Below are 23,522 nucleotides of genomic sequence, written 5' to 3' on the forward strand. Positions count from 1 at the left end.
AACATAATAAAAAATTGATTGCAAAAAAAAATCTTTTTAAATTTAATCATCATTTTAAAAATTATGTACATTCCTGTCACAGTACAAATAACATATCTTCTTTTATGACATTTAAAATACTTTAAAACTCTTAATGAGTATCAACATAACATCACATAACCTTGAATTGTTTTTTTTCCTGTCAGAACTGTACTCTTGGAGCGGAGTTGGGCAGAGATCACAGGCTGCAGCTGCTGAACTCACTTTCAAAGTAATGCTACCATGGTGCTTCACAGCGTGTTTTATTCAAATGGATATACAATTATATACAATTATATACAAATGGAACATTGATAGCTTTCAGACCTTAAGTGTTAAAATACATATGCCACATAAACATGTAAACTCACTAGGAGGTTTTAAAACAGACAGCTCTTCTTCTTCTTTCGGCTGCTCCCTTTAGGGGTCACCACAGCGGATCATCTGCTTCCATCTTGCCCTATCCACTGCCTCCTCTACTTTTACACCAACTATCTCCATGTCCACCTTCACTACATCCATAAACCTTCTCTGAGGTCTACCTCTTCTCCTTCTACCCGGCAGCTCCATCTCCAACATTCTTTGACCAATATATCCACTATTCCTCCTCAAAACATGTCCAAACCATCTCAACCTGGCCTCTCTGTCTTTATCTCCAAACGGCTCCACCTTCACTGTCCCTCTGATCTGCTTCTAATCTTGTCCATCCTTGTCACTCCCAACGAAAATCTCAGCATCTTCGTCTCCGCCACCTCCAGCTCAGCCTCCTGTCTTTTAGGCAGAGCCACAGTCTCCAAACCATACATCATAGCAGGACGCACTACTGTCTGCACTACTACTGCACTATTGTAAACCTTCCCTTTCACTCTTGCTGCTATCCTTCTGTCACACATCAGCCCTGACACCCGTCTCCACCCACTCCATCCTGCCTGCACCCTCTTCTTCACCTCTTTTCTACACTGTCCATTGCTCTGGATATTTGAAGATATTTGAAGTCATCCACCTTTACGACCTCTACTCCTTGCATCTTTACCTTTCCACCTGCCTCCCTCTCATTCACACACATGTATTCCATCTTGTCTCTACTGACCTTCATTCCTCTCCTCACCAGTGCAAACCTCCGCCTCTCCAGATTCTCTTCCACCTGCTCTCTACTATCACCACAGATTACAATGTCATCTGCAAACATCATGGTCCGTGTAGCCTCCTGCCTGACCTCATCTGTCAACCTGTCCATCACCACTGCAAACAAGGAGGGACTCAAAGCTAATCCCTGATGTAACCCTACCTTCACCATGAAACCATTTGTCACTCCTACTGCACACCTCACCACTGTCTCACTATCCTCATGCATGTCCTGCACCACCCTAACATACTTTTCAGCTACACCTGACTTGCTCATACAGTACCACAGTTCCTGTCTTGGCAGCCTATCATATGCCTTCTCTAGATCCACAAAGACACAATGTAGCTATTTCTGACCTTCTCTAACAACACTCTCAACGCAAAAATTCCATCTGTGGTACTCTTTCTGAGCATGAAACCAAACTGCTGCTCACAGATCTGAACCTCTCGCCTTAGCCTTGCTTCAACAACTCTTTCCCATACCTTCATGGTGTGGCTCATCAACTTTAAACCTCTGTAGTTACTGCAGCTCTGCACATCACTCTTGTTCTCAAAAATGGGCTTCTCCACTCATCAGGCATCCTCTCACTCTCCAGGATTTTGTTAAACAACCTGGTTAAAAAGTCCACTGCCTTCTCTCCTAAACTCTCTGCCTTTACCAGTCATTGTCCCTATGATCAGAGTCCCTACTCTAACCTCCATACTCCTGCCTTTCCTTCTCTCTCTCGCTGCCTTCTAACCCGCCTTCCTCCTCTCCTCTTCGACCTACAGTAGTCCCAACTTCCACCGGCCCCCTGCTGGTCAACAGCACCGGAGGCGGTCGTTGTTAACCTGGGCCTCGACCGATCCGGTATGGCAATCATATTTGTGATCCGCGTGATAGTTTTGGCACAAGTTTTACGCCGGATGTCCTTCCTGACGCAACCCTCACCATTTATCCGGGCTTGGGACCGGCACCATAAGTACACAAAGTACACCCCTAATGGCTCGTTTAAAAACAGACAGCTCTAAAAAAAAAAACAAAAAAAAAAATTTGCTTGCATGTGCACCTGTGACTGATATTAATTTCCAATGTAAGCTCTCAGAGAAGACTTGTTTGGCATCAATCAACAAAATAATTTCTGAAGCTACTGCAACATTTCCTAACATTTTCATGATCATTTAAAGTCCAGGTTACAATTGGACCTTTAAAAGGTCAACTGAAATGCTTGCCCAGACCATACTTCATGAATAGTTTCTTGCACTTTTTAAAAGAGGACATAGAATTCAGAGAAAAAGCTGTAACACTTAAGTTTTATAATACCCAATCGTTTTGAGAAATTATAGCTGGGGCAATTTATACCTAGAAAAAAAAGTGTTGCTAAAGACATTATTTGCTGTAAATATTTTATTAAAATGTATCTTGTTTCTCAGAAACTGTTCAAATAGGATATCAAACATCAGTGCACATTGTTTAATATGCAAGTGAACCATCTCATATTTTCATTTTCTCCCAGCCATAGATGGTTACAGCACAACAGGGAACTAACCTTGAGTAGAAAAGCTAGGATACAATATTTTATATCAACCATACCATTCAGGATGCCACAAAAGGAAAAACAAAAGTTTTAGTGCAATTTTCAGTAGTATCATCAATAAGTGTATGCCTGGTTTCTATTTGCATGCAACTGCAATGCAGTAATGTTGTACCTTTTTGTCAAAAGGTTCTTTACACATGCAAACCTCTTTATAAAATGATCCATCTAAAGGAAATTGCTCTTCTTGTCTTTTCTGACAAACAAGAGTCAAAGATTTTTGGAAATACATCTCCATACCACTGGAAAGAGATCTATACCAGATACTGTATATTTGCTATTTATTCACATTTCTGGTACCTGTTCCTCTAGAACCACAAGCAAGTTATAAATCATTTATACATAAGTGTGAAATAAAATTCAATTTGAGGCATTTCAAATTTCAAACTCTAGACAAAGACATGGAAATGTATGGCAAACTTTAAAAACTGAACAATTTTCGTGGCACAGTAAAATGAGTTCAAATAGGGTAAAAATATTCAGGTTTATTTTATAATTTTTTTTTTTTTACATATAGTACATACTTTTTTCATCTCACAAACACACTTTGCTGCATATATTTTACTGTACAATTATACCTGGAACTGTAAAAAAGGCAACTTTGTAGAGTAATTCAATAATGTATTCATTCAACAAGGCAGACATCTAAAATGCAGAACTTAGCCCTACAAGTGGGACAAGGTACTCTGCTGCTGAGCCATGTCTCGGGGCGAGTCTGGTCCTGGCGGCTGGCAAACCATTTGCCCATGCAAAGGAGACACCACATAGGGCGGCAATAGCACTGCTGGCACTCGCCATCACCGTCATCTTGACATAGTTGCATAAGTTTTATGTTGGCGCTCGCTTGCATACATCCAATACATGGCTCTAATTCCTAAGACAAAGAAGCAGAAAAGTCATGATCAATGTTTTAATTTATACACATTCTAATGATTTACACACATTCTAATTTTAACCATCTGTTACAACTGTACACTTTGGACCTGAGACATGAGTGCCTAAGTACAAGGACATCAAAAGAAAGAATGCTTTTTTGCTGATTTGATGAAAAGCAGGCAAGGTAAAAGCACAAATATGTCACCTATATGTGTTTCATTTTTGACTTATTAGAGCAGAGAGTTACAGGTATTAACTGTTAAGAATGCACAAGATCAGTGGATACAGGGTGTGGTTCCTTTGGAACGACATTTCCACCTAGAATACTAAGATCTAACAAGATTTTTGATTTTTGTAAAACATAACCGAAAATGACTGTGATATGATAATGATGATAATGTTATGATAATTCCAAATTAAACAGAGCATATCAATTAATTATCTCAACAGTGCTTAAGCAGCAGATGTTGAATTTCACTCCTGACAATCTGTGGTCGGATAACTTGGGTGTTAAAAAATTCATATATAATCACACTGGCCAGGATAGAAAAGGGATGTTACAAACTACTGTTGCATATTAGTCAAAGTAGAGGAAACATAATTAACCAGTTCCCCTGCTTTACGTTGTTCCACACTTAGTGGTGGACAAACTATTTCAACATGTACATGTTGATTGTGCTGGACCATTGCCAAAGACAGATAAATAAGTTTTGACTTTGAATTTGAGGTAATAACCTTTGTCAAAAATGAGTGCTTCAGTTTTGACTTAAGTTTTGGTGAAATTGTTTTCTACTTTTGGTCTTCCAAAGGTGGTCCACACAGATCCAAGTACAAATTTTCTCTTTACATATTTTACACAGGTTAAGACAACTAAGCAGATATATGGTCCATAAAGCACACAATTCTAATGTTGTAGAGTTCTCATAATGTACAGAAAGATGAGTGAGATTTGATCATTAGGACATTAAGAATATCTTAAGAATAACTGTGTTTCATATGTTACCATGTTGGCAGCTTGTCAGCCTCACTAGACTTATGAATTATGGAGAAGTCATAAACTGTAAGACCCCTGTAGTAGGGACAAGTACTTAATGTAATGTAGCCTTAACAACTGAGAATGCAGATAAGCTAAATATATGCAGTCAGTCTCTTTCTAGTGCTGGGCCTTTAGACCAAGAAATTTTGTCTGATTTATCTTAAAGTTGAATCATTTGTCAGAAGAGCAACACATTTGCTCCAATATTAGGAAATTTTTCTACCCAAACTACTATTCTTCACTATGAAATTAAAGAGTGTAAACTGGGGGTTGACTTTACTGCTTGGCAAGGATGCTTTAAACCTGATGTTGACTAGTTGATGGTCATGTGATTAACACTATGGATGCCTCAGAGAAGACAACATGTGAAGAGCCTCGTAATTTCGGGATCTGGACATCCAGTTTCTTGAAGGCAAACAATGCAATCCTGGAAAAAGGCCATCAAACTCTGCTGACCTGTGGAGTTTGGCTACATTAAGGATTTTATAAGGCAGATTTTAAAAGTCAGTCCCTTCTGTTGTGGTTTTATTCATGATGTCATCAGTGATTAGTCAAGGTCAACTTGACTTATTACATAACTGTCAATTTTTTTAATTGTTAAATCATGCAACCCCTACTGACGTCGTGCAACCCTCTCAAACAATTTCTCTATCATGCTTATGCTGCAAAAAAGACTTGTAATTAAACAAGGAGTAGAATACTTGCATGGTTTTGCACCCAGAGTCTCTTAAGGGCACCTTGCTCACTAGTACAAAAATCTAAGCTTTTAGACTTTAGCAGACTATAGAAAAGTTAGCACAGCTACAATTTCACATCCACTGCATACTCATCGAACTTTAGTTTGATTGCATTGACAAGGTGCTTTTATGGTAGTCGAACACCTCATGAGTTACTTTTGTGTCCTTGAACAATCTTCTGCTTCCGAATAAGTTTTTGATAAATGCTTTTAAATAATATTTTCATGTTCCATGCCCTAGATTTAGTAAAACAAGGTCAGAAGTTGTTACAAGCTCAGCAGAAACTTGTAGTACTTTTGCAGGAGGACAGTTATGTTGACCATCCTGTGCGTGCTCACTTGAATTTAATGAACACCAAATAAACTACTCCATTAGCTTTATTGTTGTTTGCACTTTATTCTGAGGTCTGTGTAGGTTCCAGTATTTTAGTTATTGTACAGTTGTATGAAAATATTTGGGCACCCCTGGCCACACTGTATATTGTGTGATAAGAAGGTGAACAACACTTCTGCAGCAACTTAAAAATAATAACACTAATAATGCATCATGTTTGGACATCCAGTTGTAAAGTCCTAGAATTCCAGTTAAGACAAGTTAGGCAGGTCAAGAACTGATTTTAATTCCAGAGTGCGATAAATTAAGATTCCTGATTTTGCATTACCAATTATACCATAGTACCATGTAAATACACTCCAATTTGGCATAATCCCAATATCCTGCTTAATAACTCACCACTAAACTTCACAGCATGGAAACAGAACGGGATCACGCATCTATATCATGTTTTTTAGGGTAACACCTTTATCTTGTTTGATGATTTGGTTCAGATACTCAGTGCCAGGAAAGATCAATACTTATAATATCTTCAACTGAAATCTGTATTGAAGCCTAAAATAAATATTACAAATAACCATCTTCACCCACCCAAACCAAAAGAAGGAGCTAGAGCCTATCCTAGCTGTCACTGGGCGGAACCTACACAACAATTTTGGCAGTCTTTTAACACACACTGGAGAGATCAAATTCTATAGAAATGAATCAAATGGCAATACTCAACACTTCATGGGAACTGTTTATTAAAAATAGACACTAAAATATCACTAATTTACCCACCACTGTCTAAGCCTGTTAATCAATACCCTCACTTCAGTAAACACTAAAATAATTGCAGCAGTTAGTTCACTCATACCAACTTACACACACACACACAAACTCAAACATGATATGAATATGAAACCCTTTCTAACATTATTGCATTGAAATCATTTAATATACATATGCCTGTCTGTTTGTCTACTTCTTGGTCTGTTTGTCTACTCTTTCATCTATGTTATACTGACAAACACACATGTGCACACACACTCTCACACTAACACACCTGCCCAGTCGTTTATTATTTTTGATTATTATCTTGGTTATAATTGTTAAAATTGTAAAAGTTGAATGTTGCTTTTTGTTTTTTTATTCTAATCTAACTGTTCTAATAATAAAAATAAAGTTGTCCTCCAAAGAGGGGGAGGAGGAGTATAGATTTAACTACAGGTAACCAGGCATGAATGAAAAAGCAGCAATTTTCAGTCATACATTTTTTGTAATACTCTTGTCACTTTTCTATAGATGGAGGTGTCAAACAACAACAATGAAATTTCTTAAACTGAGACCTACAAACTGTCAAACATCTCCGGTATACATGCATCAAAATCAACCCAACGAGTTTTTCACACATGTAAAAGTTTTTTTTTTTTTTTACTTTTTTGGGTCTTCATCAACATTTTGAATCATGCATTGTACTACAGACTATAGCCCATGAACAAACAATGTGACTGGCTAGTTTTAATTCGATGCACAGCTAAATTTGACAATTTTTCCACAACAAGAGAGGGTAAAAGTGTATCAAGGCAGTGAATAGTACACTGTTTCCTGAACAGATGGAGTGAAGAAACTTAATGAGTGCAGAACTAATTATATACTTAAGCAGCCATCTCCGTAAAATCCCAGACTTCTTATTCAAGAACTACAGGGGTGTCAGTGCAAACTGGTTGAGCGATTCTTATGTTATAGAAGTGTGTATCAAAACTTTGGGACTGCCACTGGGCCCTGGCCTGTTAAGGGATTAACTATTCTTCTATAACTATTCTATGAGGCACATGTAAAAATGCTTAACAATTTTGGATCAAGATGTCAAGAAAAAACAATGTAAATTAATTTGAAAGGAGGTTTGTTCCTGGGGCACAGATGATAGGAGTTTCTGCCACAAAGACTGATAAGCCATCTAGTAGCTCAGTACAAGTAAAGACAACAGACACATGAGAATTTGGAGTTGAGAAGGACATCAGTAAACGGCAAATACTAAGTGCTGCCTCACATTCAAATCATGTTATGTCTTATGTGTGTACATCTATGACAATCAGACTGCTAGGGTGTTGTCTAATGCAGCTGACTGCGGCAGACAGCTGCTCAGGCAGTGTGAGTTGAAACAGAAAGTGTCTATGCTACGCTAAAGGCTGACCACAAGAGACTGAATGTTCCTTTCATATTTCTCTTGCTAATGGTTGCTCCCTCAATAACAAAATGGACACAGATTAAACACAGGGCAGAACCATTGTCTGTGGATGACGCCATTGGCTTATTTTCAGCAAACACTCAATATTTAAACGCAAAAGATGGAGAGTGTTTGTTTGCCATGTCCTCTCTGAGACATGTCATTTGGAATTCTTAGGAAAGTGTTTAAAACATGCCAAGCTGACACATCACTTGTTACGGACTCGTTATGTTGACTGGCGAAGAGATGCACATCAGCAGCACTGTAAATCAGTTTATAATGAGTTTCTATTGCAAAATGATGTGGAAATCAGCAAAAGTTCAAATTTTTCAGAAGTTGAAATAACCAATTAAAACAAGACCTTTCTCCTGAGGATATCTCCAAAATGCTTAATAATTTATTAGTCATACTCTTCAATAATAAGCTAATTCCTCAACCTCAATGTTGAATGACAGACTAGATAAGTGGTCCAGCAAAAATCGTAATTAATGGTATAAAACGTATCACGATAATGGTGGCACAATATGGCCCAAAATACCAAACATTTTTAACCAATGAAAAGTTAAGGAATCTTCTAGGATTTTTATAGGTGTAGTTAATTTTGATGTGCTGGTCAGGGTATAGTGATGATATAAGAATGATCATTTGTAAACACAAAAAAGCAGCGGTCAATTTGTGATCTGTGCAAACACACAACACCATAATAAAATTATCGGATTAGCACATATCAGAGCAACAATACAAAACAACACTACAACCACATAACCAACATGCTAATGGCTAAGCACAAACCACAGCAAGCTACAAACTAATAACTTACTACAACCCCACAGGCCAACAAAGCTCATAACTGCCTTAAATAACAGTTAATAACAGATGCTTGCTTCATTCATGCCCACAACAGTACAGATAAATGTCATGAATTACCCTTCCTGCTAGACCTGCTTATTTAGAGAATTTATATAATAGAATACTCCCCCATTCTTTGGCTCAGGGTCTAATTATATTGACCCCTAAACAAAAAAGATGCTTTAATACTAGAAAACCTTCATTTATTTATTTTCACACAAAATAAATAAACAAACAAACTAACAAACAATAATTGATGAAACAATCTGTGAATTGTGAATAAAAAGACTCATGTTGGAAAGACACACATGAACCTAAGGTCACTATGCCCAATATTAAGCACTGGCTAGAGGTATAAAGCAGTTCATTCTCTGGAGTGATGGAAGGAGTGGTGGAGTGCCAAAACTAATCATTTAACATCAGTGCTTACTTACTAATACTCTTGTGGCTAAATGCAATTAATTCCTCATAGTAAAGTCACACCAGCCTTATCTGCAAAGGGCTGGTGTGGCATCAACTTTTCAGATGTGCTCCAGATGTGTTTGGAATGGATTTTGATGTAAGCTCAAGTCTATGGTGGTGCTCAAGCCTAATGTGGCTTCAGTAATATTGGCCAATATTAAGATTCTCTAGATTTATTGAAGATCCTGCCGATAAAGCACCAGTAATGTCTTGTTAAATGTTATACATGAAAACTACATTTAGGTATGTGATGCTTTTGAATAAATACTATAAATTTTATATATAATTTTTATATATTTATAAAAATGTTTTATTGACAATTTCACATAATTATAGCATGCAAATATCAGATCACAGAAAAATGTAAGACAAGAGTTCGAAGTGAGATTTAATTCATTCATATATAGCGCTAGCTTTCCTCTTATATTTGCAAAGCCCAGTGAAACAAATACTTGACGCAGTTTACACAAGTTTTTTTGCATGGTCAACATCTGACATGTAGAACTGAAAATACAAAAACTTGACCCTATGCAAAAGCTTTTACAATAAGCCTTTAGCCAAAGTCATCCTGTATGTCTCCATGTTTAGCCTATGAGCCAATTTTTAAACAGTGATTATTAGGGGTACTAGATGAAATGGGCAATAAGTGTAGGGATAGCCAATTGTGACTATTAGAACTAGACCTTCATTTCAGGATATAAATGTCAAAACTCAAAGGAAAAAACCCACCTCTTTCATAATGCTAATTTCTGCTTCTGTGCCTATGGGATTTTAGTCATTTGTTAACACTAAGCTACTGGCAATTTGTATGAACAATTCTGGGCCATTCTAGACTAAATGCATACATAAGAAGTTTCTTAAAGACAAATTTTTTACTTTTTAAAATTTTTTGCTATGACTGTTTTCATGTTTTCCAAGCCAACACATTTCCAGATCATCCATTAAGCAGAAAATATCATTATTTTGCACTGTGAATGAAGTGACTTTGTATGAACTGCCTCTCAACTAAAACTGTAGTGTTTCTAGTGCAAGTTCATAAACTGATTTGACCCACAGATTTTCCTTCACTTTAAAACACTACTGCAGCAGCAGTTTGCCTTAATTTAAAAAATCCTTTACCTGCTAAAAATGACCTTTTGTATTATTGAACTTGCTTAGTAAAACATTTATTTACATACACTATATTGCCAAAAGTATTCACTGGAGTGACGAATCACGCTTCTCCGTCTGGCAATCCGATGGACGAGTCTGGGTTCACGGTTGCCAGGAGAACGGTACTTGTCTGACTGCATTGTACCAAGTGTAAAGTTTGGTGGAGGGGATTATGGTGTGAGGTTGTTTTTCAGGAGTTGGGCTTGGCCCCTTAGTTCCAGTGAAAGGAACTCTTAATGCTTCATTCTCCTAACTTTGTGGGAACAGTTTGGGGATGGCCTCTTCCTTTTCCAACATGACTGTGCACCAGTGCACAAAGAAAGGTACATAAAGACATGGATGAGCAAGTTTGGTGTGGAAGAACTTGACTGGCCTAACCCCATAGAACACCTTTGGGATGAATTAGAGTGTAAACTGCAAGCCAGGCCTTCTTGTCTAACATCAGTGTCTGACCTCACAAATGCGCTTCTCGAAGAATGGTCAAAAATTCCCATAAACACACTCTTTCCAGAAGAGTTGAAGCTGTTATAGCTGCAAAGGGTGGGCCAAAGTCATATTAAACTCTATGGATTAAGAATGGGATGTCACTCAAGTTCATATGCAGGTGAAAACAGATGAGCAAATACCTCTGGCAATATAGTGTATATACAATAAGTCATAAATCATAAATATTGTGTAATGCAGAAATATATTGTATATTTTTGTATTGTACAATGTACTAAACATATTAATACATTGTAATACATAGGGAACTATGTATTACAATGTATTATGTATTATCACCAATATAAATCATCAATTCTCTATGTATTCATTTATAAGGCTGAAAAATATGTTTGTAATTATTCCCTTATAAATTAATTTAAACTATCTGTAAATACATAAAATTCTGCATTAACAGGATGTAAAAATCTATTGCTTGTTTATGTGCTTATTAGTAAATTTCAATTAATAATGTGCTGAATTTGACTCATGAGTCAGTTGTATGGGTAACATATGAACTGGCTTGGCAATGTTGACTGCAAATAACTTTAAAATGCTGCAGTGGATGGACTTCATCTTTGATATGTTCATAGTATGGTAAACCTTAAACCAAAGTGTGCTGTTTTTTGGTCACTTATTGGTAATGTTCATTTTTATAATGTATTGAATTTGACTAATAAGTAAATAAGATAGAGCACATAGCACTACTTTAATAAACTGATTTGGTAACTTTGGATTCCAAATACATTAACATGCTGTCTTCGTAAGAGTTCAACTTTCATATATTTATAATATGACTTTAAACCAAAATGTGCTGTTTATTTGGTATTTTTATTGTTAGTTTTAGAGTGTGCTGAATCTGACTCTTGGGTCAATTAGGGCGGGTACAAATGAACTGATTTGGTCATTTTGGCTGCAAATTACTTTAAAATGCTAAAGCAACGGACTACAAAATGTGCTGTTCTGCATTCTACTCATTGGAAATGTTAATTTTAGAATGTAATTAACTTGACTTTTGAGTCTATTAAATGGGGTGCAAAACATCATCATCAACAGATTTGGTAACTTTGGCAGAAAATCCTTATTTTATATGCTCCAGTAAAATGACTTTATCTGAAGTTTTCTTTAATTGAAAGAATGTTTTTCAAATTTGACATCAGCCTCATAAATACTGATCATACAGGACAGCACACATGTAATCAATGTCAATGTCAATCAGACAAACTTAGGAGTTATAGCACCACCTAGCGAGGCAGTTCCACCAAAATTTGAAAGGTGCTTATGATTTCTCTTACAATACATGCCTGTTAAGTTTCCTAACAACCAGTCGAAGTGCTTCAATGTCAGACCTGCATACATATGAATTTTGAAATATGAGCTCCACCCCTATATTCAGGTTGGGCCTGTATGCTACACAGTGTTGAAATTCCAACATTTTTTGATAATTATTAAAAGGTTAGGTCCTAAGGATTCTTTTGACACCAAATTTGTGCAGATTGGGCAAAAAAACACAAAGACTAAAAAAAAAGAGATTTGTGAACCACTGAGCCAGGAAATTAACAGTTAAACTGTTATATTGTGCACTTAATTTGAGGAACATCTAAGACCTTTGCATAGAGTATCTACATAAAATATATATATATATATATATATATATATATATAAAATCTCACCTGCCCACTTGTGTGTCTGTAAACCTGATTCATCTCTACTTGAGATTTGAAGGTCTCCAAAAAGAGCTCACTCAGAGTCAAATGGACAACCACATTAGCAGCATTTCTGATTGGGGAACGCAATTTCTCACATAGCTCTGCATACTCTGTTGAATTCAACCTAAGAGAAACAACAGATAATCAGTGGCACAATAGGAAAGCACATTTAACATATTTTAAAATGAGACATAAGCTGAGGTCTACTTAGAACGACATGTACCCTATGTAAAAAGATTTGACTCTGGGATTGATGCTGGCAACAGTAAGAGTAAGAATCTGAACTGGAGTGCGTGAATCAGGAGACAGGTCATGTTGTTTTGAGTGTATGACAGTTAAGTGTGCATCCTGCTGCAGAGTGACAAACAAGCGGTAAACTGTAACCTTCATCACCCAAGTATCAGTGATAATCACTCTGGCATCAGGTGGCCCTGTAGCAAATTTTTCAATCCGGCGAAATTCTGTGTTGATGGATGATGCAACTGCCCTCCAGCTGGACTGTGGTAAGGCAAATATGCCAAGGGTCTTAGATATCGGATGATTTGCCCAATCATTTTCAGACCAATGGAACACAAGAGCAAAGCTGAAAAGCTGAAAAGCCATCGACAGTCCAAAATAAAGTTGCCATGCCTGACTTGCTAGATGGATGTACACAAGATTCTCTTCAGGTGCAGCAATACACATTCCTATGTAGTAGCCTGCAAGAGATAACAAACTGGTCTGAACACACAGGTACATAAAAAACATAATTAAAAAAAACACAATACTTCAAAAACAATAATCAAAAGCCTTTAGCTCCAAAGAAAATCAAGTTTAAAATTCTACATCAGACTAGTTCCCAAAAATGTATCATTATGGAAATCAACCAAACTGTGTCAAGTCACTGCACACTTGTAAAATTCTATCGTGTGTGTGTGTGTGTGTGAGAGAGAAAGAGGGAGGGAGTATGAGAGAGAGTGTAAGTGAGTGAAAGAGATGTTTTAGGTATTGCTTAAGTGCAAATGATGTGAGAGTTCTTGTGCATATTAATATTTGAACCGCTAAATTCATAAACCTATATCAGTTACACCAATGTCAAATTACAGTACTGCATCTGTTGCTCCTCGTATTACTAATTATGATGTCTGACCTTTGGAATGTAAAGAGAACTATGTTTTAGAGAGAAATTTAGCTGAACATCAGGCTTATTTATTTTCAATCAATTTGCCCTGCAATGGACTGGCAACCTGTCCAGGGTGTATCCTGCCTTCCGCCTGATGACCACTGGGATAGGCTCCAGCACCCCCCGCGACCCTGAGGGAGAAGCGGCTTGGAAATTGGAATGGATATTTTCAATCATCAAACTGAACACTGGCTAGTGTCCAGGTGCAAACTGCCATTTGCTCTTTCTCTTTGGAGCATTTTATCAAGTCAATCTTCTTTTTTAATTTTTATTTATTAATTATTCCTTCTTACCAAAGCCACATGTTGATTGAGGGATGAAATACAGTTCCTCAAGAATATGATGTTACACTTAACATGAAACTATAGCAGACAAGCCTGCAGGTGATAACAGTACAAAACTGAATTTGCTAAGGGTCCAGACACACCAACCTGACGAGGAAAACCAGCACCAACCAGTCACCATGAACTCTAATCTCATACTTTACACTCAAATGTGACAAACATGACAGCTGACACGAATGTACTTAATGTGCCTGCATAGAAATGAACAACTCTGTCGCAGGAGCTAGTGGTCTGTAAAACTTTTAAACTAAAACATACAAAGTAAAAAATAAAAAAAGTCTGAATGTATTACAAGCTTCAAACATCCATGCTTAAGCTGGACCTATAGGTGGAAGTGAAAGTAATCCACTGTTAGCTTGTTGCTGGGTGGGTAAAACGTAGGCTAACAAGCCTGTACAAAATTCTGTACATTAAACAGTGAAATAAAATGTGTGGGTGGTGCAATTTCACAATTATAATAAAAAAAGCAAGTCCATGAAATGACAAAACTTATTATCATCTGACTGGGAGCATGATATTCAAATAATGCCCACTTAAAATTTTTAACAATTTAATAGCAAAAACTTGTTGAACTGCCCATCTCTAGTAATAAAACATTGCTATTTGTACTGGCATTAAAAAAAAGGGGGGGGCACTCTGTTTTCTTGCTTTGCTCTCTTGAGCTGATTCTCAAATCCTTAATGATCCTCAAATGATTCATCAAAAACAGCTCTGATGAGAGCTGACTAAAGCTGGACAGAGTTAACAGTGTGAGACACACCACACAAACTATGATCTGCCACAGACACTCACGTCGGCCCAGCAGTATCGGAGAGCCAACAGCAGGTTGGGTGTGTCAGGACCCAGCGCCATAATGACCAGGGACAAGTGTAAATTCCAGTGATACCACCGCCATCTGTGAACAGCATGACTGGTCCTGCTGCTCTCTTCCTCTATCAATGGCTACTTTCATGTGTCTCAGACGAAGCATCTGTTACTTTATACCCTCTCAGGTTGGGAGCACTGTGTGACTGGGGAAGACCTAGCTAGCAAGCTGAAATAAGCAACAACTAAACTTGAAACAAAATGTTTAAAAATCAATAAAACAAAAAACCCATATGGTTTTATACATTGCTTTTAAGTGTGAATATCACTTTGGGACAGTCTGCTTTTGGCACTGACATTGGTTCAATGATATCAATGATATGATGCTATGTCTAGAGTAACAACAATTATTTACCTTAATAGAGTTGATGCAAATCCCAAGTGAGACAAGGTACAGCTATCATTTTAATCATGTATGAGGTTTCATATACTCTGAAAATGTCACACCCAGGAACTGTGTACTAGCCAACTGCTGCCAGCTATCGTGAGACGCATTGAAAAAAAACAGTCTTGGGTTATTCTCACGAACATGACAAATACTAAATATTTAATATTTAAATATTCAAACAGTGAGGCATAGCTGAATATTTGAAAATATTAATAATAATAATAATATTGATTTCAATATTTCTGACAACATTTTGTTTTATTATCTGTTTAGAGCAGTCACATTAAGTATTTTAAAGCCAACTATTAAAACACATATATTACCACAACACACTGAGTGCATTTACATGCACTTAATAATGTGAAACTACAGAATGATTTCTGAGATAAAAATCCAGCTCTCTTGCAGGATTTTTTAAATCACATTTACGGCTATAATTCAGTCTAAGAAATCTGAATACGCTGTACTAACCTTGCACTAAACGCGTGACCACTTGAGTAAGCATAAGTGCCAAAATGCAAAAACGATTGAATTGTTTAGGTTATGTTCAGACTGCAGGTAAACTCAATTTGTTCCTCATATCAGACCTTCTGAATATAATCTGGATATGCCAAAACTCAGTTCTGTGGTAATCTGGTCATCTGAACAGAAGCACTTGTAAACACACTGCATCGCCACAGAACAGATTTCTTTTGTCTAATTCACAAGAAAACATTTCAATTTAGAATTTCAACAGTTAAAATGAAAACAAATTCCTTATTATATTAAAAAGACAAGCCATCTAAATATGGTTACAATCTAGATATTATTGTAAACAACAACAATAATAATTTTCCTATTCGATACACAGCTCCAGGTCCTACTAAAACGTCCGAATATTTTTACCTGCGTGCCGTTTATGACACGCCAATATTTATGGAGGATTCTTGATGAGAATGACCCGCTTGATCAACACCTAATATAGCCCAGTAGAGTTCTAGTGTCGCAAGCTAAAGAGCACCTTACAACTGAGAATTAACCTATAGCTTCCGAAGATCTGACGATGATTAAATTCTTGTTTGATCCGTTTCAAGGACCAGTTGGGACGCTGACACGCTCTAATGAAACGCTAACAAACCTTTGCGTGTGGCAAAAATGGGTCCAGAATCTTGAACCAGAATTCAAAACACTGATAGGTTATGTGGTTGGTCGACGCCCGCGTTTTGCCTCCTTTGAAGAAAAGGCTAGCGCGAAATCTCACCAAAGTCCCTCACAATATTTTACGATTAGGAGCATAGCTGCGAAACAAATTCTCAAGCACTGTATTACAGAAATACATAAGAAAGTGTCTTAGAAAACGAGGCCTACCAAGCGGTAAGGAGGAGTGGATTAGCACAGTTAGGGCTGTTCTCTTGATGTGATATTGAATAAAGCCAATGTCTTCGCTGCCAAGCCATTCTGAGAAAATGTTCTGTATCGTCAATCCCGCCGAACGAAATTCATTAGGCGTAAATACAACACAAACTGTAAATACAATGTAGGCTAAAGTAAAAGTTGCGTCTGACTGATCCATAACGTAGCAGCGAAGAGCGTTGACTCCTGGGTTTCTTCCGCGTTTGGTCACGTGGTGTCACCATAACAGTTTAAGCGGAGCCTGGCCAGAGAACTTGTAAACCGGCTCTGGCCTGGCCACCTTTTTCTCCCATTCTTTCAAAAACATCACAGCGAACCGCTAGAGGCCGCTCGCAAGGGAGGCCTCGCTGACTGGGGTGATATAATTCAGAACCATTTTTCTCTGTGTTTGCACACTGTGGAATTAGACCTCTGCATTTAAACCATACGTGCAGTGAAACACCCACATACACGCACACTAGTGAAACACACACTATGGGGCAGTGAGCACACTTGCCTGGAGTGGTGAGCAGCCCTATCCACACTGCCCAGGGAGCAATTGGGGGTTAGGTGCCTTGCTCAAGGGCATTTCAGTCATGGACTGTCAGCCAAGGGTATCAAACCAGCAACCTTCCGGTCACAGGGCTGGTTCCCTTCACCTCTAGCCCACGACTGCCTCCATCAGAAGTTTCTAACGTTTGGTGCCGAACCACATGGAATTTCAGAAAGTAGAAAGATGTATTCTGTTAAAAATACAAGAAACCTATAAGTGTATTTCCATTTTTTTCCTGCAGCAAACTGATTTTGGGCAGTAGGACTGGCATTACAGGTACTGTAGTGTAGTGTAATTTTCATTGTTCATCTATTTCTTGTCCAAAACATATTATTTGGCTATGCCCAAACCAAATATGTAGACAAATTATGCACTTGGCTGACATATTCATTACCCCCAAGACATCACACTGGGGTAGATGTGCATAAGTGTGCGAGCGAAGCACAAATTATGCCTAAATTTGCCTAATATGCCCACAATACACATGAATTTAATGGTACACTTACGAAGACTGCAGACTAGTACACAAAATGTGTACCACTGACCACAATTTGGTAGCTTGAGAGGCACAGGGTTTAAATGTAACATTAAAATTACAGAGGCCTCAACTAGACATAGACAAAACAGAAAATGAAAGTTCAACGATGAAGAGATAGTGATAATGAAGTTTTTTCCCTATGAGAAGTGAAGTTTTTTTCCAACAGTGGTGTTTTATTCAGGCTAAATCTCTGAAACAGTAACTGACTTTGGGGGCCAATATTGTGGCTGCACCTCATTTTGTGCTGTGTGTACTCATACACAAAAATATGGTACAGAGAGTTAAAAAAAATGTTATTCTGATGGAAACATTCTTTCAGTATGTGTTTGAGGGTCATGCCTTAAACACATCCTGAAAACACTGAAGTATTTTTTTTTCATGGTGTATCAGGCAGAACAGTGTTGCTGGGAGTATTTAACACTTCAGTGTCACTGCTGAGCTAATAATAGTTTGCCAGCTGGAAATACCCAACCAAAAGTGTTGCTGTGGTTATAAACTGGCCATTTATGAAGAGCTAAAATGTCTAACAAAGTATCTGCTCAGACTATCTTCCATTTGTGCATGGGAAAATTTGAGTACTCCACACCTACAAGGTCTACCAATAAAGTAAGTGAGACTATTAAAATTGACAGGAAATATGCTGAGTGTTTAAAAATCCCAGCAAGGCTTCTGTGCCTGATGATACACTTAAAGTCACATTCATATGAGACACACACATGGGCAACAGAAATTCTCTGCAAGTTTATTTATGTAGCATCTTTAATACACTGCAGTCATTCAAAGTGCTTTACAATGATGAAAACAAAGATAATTCAAATTATTATTGAAAGGGTAACAAAGTAAACAAGAATAGAAATTAAAAGCAAAATTAAAACAATAGATTTTAAAAGAGAATAATCATTCAAATTAAAAATCTAAATAAAAATTCAATTAGAATAGTACATTGTTTTCAGCCCAGATGTAAAAGTGTCTGGTGTCAGGGCTCTTCTAATGCTCTCTGTCAACCATTTAAGAGCCGCATAGTAGCTAAATGCTGCCTCTTCATGTTTAAGCTTTACCTTCAACAGGACAAACCAACTAGTTCCTAATGATCTGAAAGTTGTGCTTGGCTCATCGTATTGCTGCAGCATATCAGATAAATACACTGGCCCTACACCATTAAGTGATTTATAGATCAGTACCTTATTAAACTCTATTCTGTAATTTACATTTCTGCTTTAGTCAGAAAATCTCAAATCTTGATGTTCTTAAGGTAATAAATGCTAATTTAGTAAGTGCTTTGACATGACTGCTAAAACTGTGATATGAGTCCATTAGTACACCAGTTCCTTATATTTTAGGGCTTGCAAATCCAGATAGACATCTAGTATGTGCCTTTTATTGCTATTCCCAAATAAAATAATCTCTGTTTCATCTTTATTCAACTGCAGAAAGTTTTGTCCCATCTAGTTAGTGATGTGCTCAAAGCACTTACAAAGTGAATCAAGGGGACCATTCTTATTTGGGGACAGGGCCAAGTATATCTGCCAAGTAGATCTGAGTATCATCTACATAGATGTGGTAAAATATCACACAGTCTTGGAGTGTTTGGCCAAGAGGAAGCATGTATAAATTAAAAAAGAGCTGCCCAAGAACTGAACCCTCGTGGACACCACAAGTCACTGGCACTCTCAGAAACATCATTTTCTATTTCATTTTCGTTTTCAGGACTAACTATAATAATTTTATGGTCAATGGTGTCAAAGGCAGCACTGAGATTGAGACATTGTAGAACAGATATTTTACCAGAGTCTGTACATAACTTAATGTGATTAATAACCTTAATAAGATCAGTCTCACTGCTATGATTATGGCTGAAATCCTGACTGAAATCTGTCTAGACAGCTATTTAAGAACAGAAAGCCAGTAAGTAGCTTGAAGATGATTTTCTAAGTGATTTTTCCAATTAAAGAAATCAGTGACTGATTACTCAAGAGTTGTTCCTAGTTTTTTCTTTTATAAGAGAGGCTTCACAACTGCAGTTTTTAAAGTGTTCGGAAAAACACCAAATTCAAGTGAGATGTTTACTATTTGAAGTATGTCCACTGCTATTGAGTGAAACTCTCATTCTTTAAAAGTTGGTTGTTAATGTGACTACAGGTTAAATGTCTACAGTTGGATGATTTGAGATGACTCACTGTATCAATTACAATTTCATGATTAATAGCACTAAAACGGGACAATTTAACCATGATATCTTTAGCAGTAATGGAGGGAACATGGGACCTTTGGTGGATATAGATGTTTAAATGGCTCACCTGATATTATGGATTTTAGTGTTAAAAGGTATGCACTACATCGCTTAACTGATACTAGTTCAAGGGCCATATATGTAGATGACTTTGTTTGTTTGTCAATCAGGGTGAAAAGCATTTTGCTGTTGTTAATATTATGGTTGATAATGCCGAAGAAGGATTGTCTAGCTTTGTACACTATTGTGTTGCAATCACACAGCTCATCTTTGAAGATTTCTATGAGGATCTGAACCTTGGTTTTAGATCCTTGCTGTCTGTTGGTGTGACATGGTCATGAACTTTAATCTAGTGCAATCTAATCTATAGCACTGACAATTTATAAGTTGAAACTACCCAGCAAAGCGTCAACAGAATCAAATGATTTGCATGGTGCAGAGTACACTGTGGTCATATAGCTGTGCTGACATTTATAACCCTTAAAGCAAATGGGTCTAGTGAATCAAGTCAAGCCAAAATTTATTTATATAGTGCTTTTTAGAATAGGTGTTATCACAAAGCAGCTTTACAGAAAGATCTGTATCCACGCCCTCAGCGAGTAAGCCAATGGTGACAGTGGCAAGGAAGTAGTGCCCATTAGCAATAGGACAGAAAACCTTGAGAGGAACAAAGAGAATAAGGTTTGACAATTAGTATAAGATACGGAAAAGTGGAAAAGCAGGTGAAGCAATGGCTATGATTAAATAGTTTCTTTAAATATTATTCTTTAAATATTCTTTATTCTTTAAGTATTCTTAAATGTGTCTGTACATGCAGCAGTATCACAGGAGGGTCAGTGGCCTGCAGGTGAGGTTTGCACAGCGTTGTACAACTAGTGAGTTCCACATCTCAAAGAAAGTATAGTAATGAGTGACATTCTTTACAGGTTAACAGGGCTGATATTTTGAGACCTTTTGATAACCACATTCAGAGCATGACCATGACAATGTGTGCTCGTGGTGTGCTGAGAGAGTCCAAAATAGTTCAATATGGCCCAGAATTCCTTGCAATAATTATCACTGGGATTGTCAATATGTATGTTAAAAACACTAGCAATAACAAAATAATAAATATAGTTAACAGAATCTTTGCAGCTCTGTCCAGACACAACCTAATACTTAACGCTGATAAGTGTGTCCTCTCTGTGCAAGCTATTGTGAATCTGTGGGCTTCCACTTGTCAGTATGTAGCATTACCCAACTTCAGTCTAATGCAGATGCCATTCTAGTCATCTTTAAGCCCAGCTGTCCTGCTCAGCTTCTGGGTATGCTGAGCTACTTAACGCTGATAAGTGTATCCTCTCTGTGCAAGCTATTGTGAATCTGTGGGGTTCCACTTGTCAGTATGTAGCATTACCCAACTTCAGTCTAATGCAGATGCCATTCTAGCCATCTTTAAGCCCAGCTGTCCTGCTCAGCTTGCTGGGCATGCTGAGCTACTATTTACTATTTACTATTTATTCCCTCAGTACTCCACCACCACAGCCCCATTTCACCAGCTGCTTTTTCAACATTTTGGACTTATCTTTGTAGTATTTGTACTCAAACTTGTCTTGGTTTCGGCCGTCAATCTCATAAAATTTATTTTCTAGTCTCATGTGAAACTGCCATTTAAAAAATTATTTTTTAAATGTTTTGACAGTTACTGGTGTTCGCTGACTTGCACTCAGCAGCTCATGGTTTAAATTGGGCTGGAATGAACCAGAGTGAACCAGAGCTTTAGTGTGTTTTGTTCTTCTCAGTGGTAAATAGAGCTGAGTTCTGGTGCTGTAATTTGATTTAAATATAAACTGATTTATAATAAAACATTTGTGAAACTTATCTAAATATTCAATGTGATTAACCACAGTGAGAAATAGCCTGAACCTCGACCCCCTCCCTTCAAGTTCATCTATTTTTCGCCATCACATGTTTAAATGGCCATGCTGTTAAAAGGCAATGTTTTAACTTAGTAAACATGTTTCAATTTGTTATAGCTTCACAAGTACCCCAGGTTATAATTTTTATTCTGTTACAGAGGTGCCTAATTGAGTTTGTGTGGCCAAATAACCTACAGCTGTCATAACTCATACAGACATAAGGTAACTCAAACATTTGTTCATAGAGTATGTCTGTTCCAGGGAAAAAAGTTTTTAGTGAGCAGTATTGTCTGCTGTTTTGCTGTCTTTGATAAAAGTGCTCAAAGGCACATTTGAACCTAGTCAGTCAGCTTACAGTGTCTTTAGTTTAATAGCACTAATCAGTGATAAATTGGTTAGTAAGGAAGTTAGAAAGGAAGACTGGTTTACAGTTTTAAAAAAAAGTATGTTTGCAAAACCTGATTGTAAGGCATTGAACCTGACAGTAAAGTGTTGCATAGAGGAGAATCATTTCACAAGTTTTGTGAAACTCTTTTGTACTGTATTATACTTTTGAAAATAAAGTTCAGATGATCCAAGCAGATAAAAAGATAGGAAAAGTTGTTGATGTAGGATGGGTAGCATTATGGATTAGAACATTTAATTTAGCTAATTTAAAGGTGTTAGCTTTACTTATATTTCCAGTAGCAATCAGAATATATTGTATCTTTATATATTTTTATTACCATAACCGATCAATAATGATTACTTAAAATAGCTAAGCAAATTAACAGATTATATAGCCATGCTTTTATAATACATGCAGAATGTGGCTTGGTGACGTTATGTTGAAATAAGCATGGGTATCCCTAAAAAATGGTGTCTAAATGGCAGCATTTGTTGCTCCAAAATGTGTTGAGAGTTAATGGTGCTTTCACAGATGTGCAGGCTATACACTAATACCTTTCATGCCATACAGATGCAGGCTTTTGAACTTCATGCTTGTAACAATATTGGTGGTCCTTTTGTTTCTTGCCCACAGAACACAATGTCCACTATTCCCATAAACATCCACATTCCCATTCAGAACATAATGCATGTTTCCACTGTGCATCAATCAATTTCAGATGAGATGAGATGAGTCCAGAGAAGTATACAATTTTTCTGGGCATTGATGACATATGGCTTCCACTGAGCATGGTCCTGGATACCTGTTTTATATCCGTGCATAATTGCATCACATGTTTAAGATATTTTTTAAACATTTTATTATGTTTGTTGTTCTTTTTTGATCAATTTCAGAATAAGTTTATATTTACAAAAAAAACAAACAATGACGTTCATAAGATAAAACTTTGTTCTTTGTTCAAAAACAGGTCAATGTAGATTTGTAAATCACTGCTTTCTGTTTTTATTTGCATTTTACCTACACAACTTTTTTGGAACTGGGTTTGTACATGTAGGAATGGTCTCTGAACACTTCTTTTTTATCCTTTATTGATTTTTCATAGAAAGTAAGAGTGACAGTTTTCATTTAGCTATTGTTCCTTAGTTTACCCAGAAGGATAAGCAGTTTAGATGATGATGATGTGTGTGTGTGTGTGTGTGTGTGTGTATTGTTCCGTATTTTTC

General features: G+C 37.1%; 1 protein-coding gene across 1 annotated transcript; it reads right to left on the bottom strand.

The window, feature by feature from the left end:
• Positions 1–3,182: 3,182 nt before the first annotated feature.
• On the bottom strand, positions 3,183–16,947 carry tmem129 (transmembrane protein 129, E3 ubiquitin protein ligase). The gene is made up of 4 exons (XM_017713393.2): positions 16,669–16,947; positions 12,787–13,261; positions 12,528–12,687; positions 3,183–3,591 (listed from the first exon to the last, which is right to left on the bottom strand). Exons 1-4 carry the CDS (start codon positions 16,871–16,873, stop codon positions 3,343–3,345), a joined length of 1,089 nt encoding a protein of 362 aa, XP_017568882.1. The 5' UTR covers positions 16,874–16,947; the 3' UTR covers positions 3,183–3,342.
• Positions 16,948–23,522: the final 6,575 nt, after the last annotated feature.

Source organism: Pygocentrus nattereri, chromosome 8, assembly GCF_015220715.1.
Source record: "Pygocentrus nattereri isolate fPygNat1 chromosome 8, fPygNat1.pri, whole genome shotgun sequence".
Taxonomy (NCBI): domain Eukaryota; kingdom Metazoa; phylum Chordata; class Actinopteri; order Characiformes; family Serrasalmidae; genus Pygocentrus; species Pygocentrus nattereri.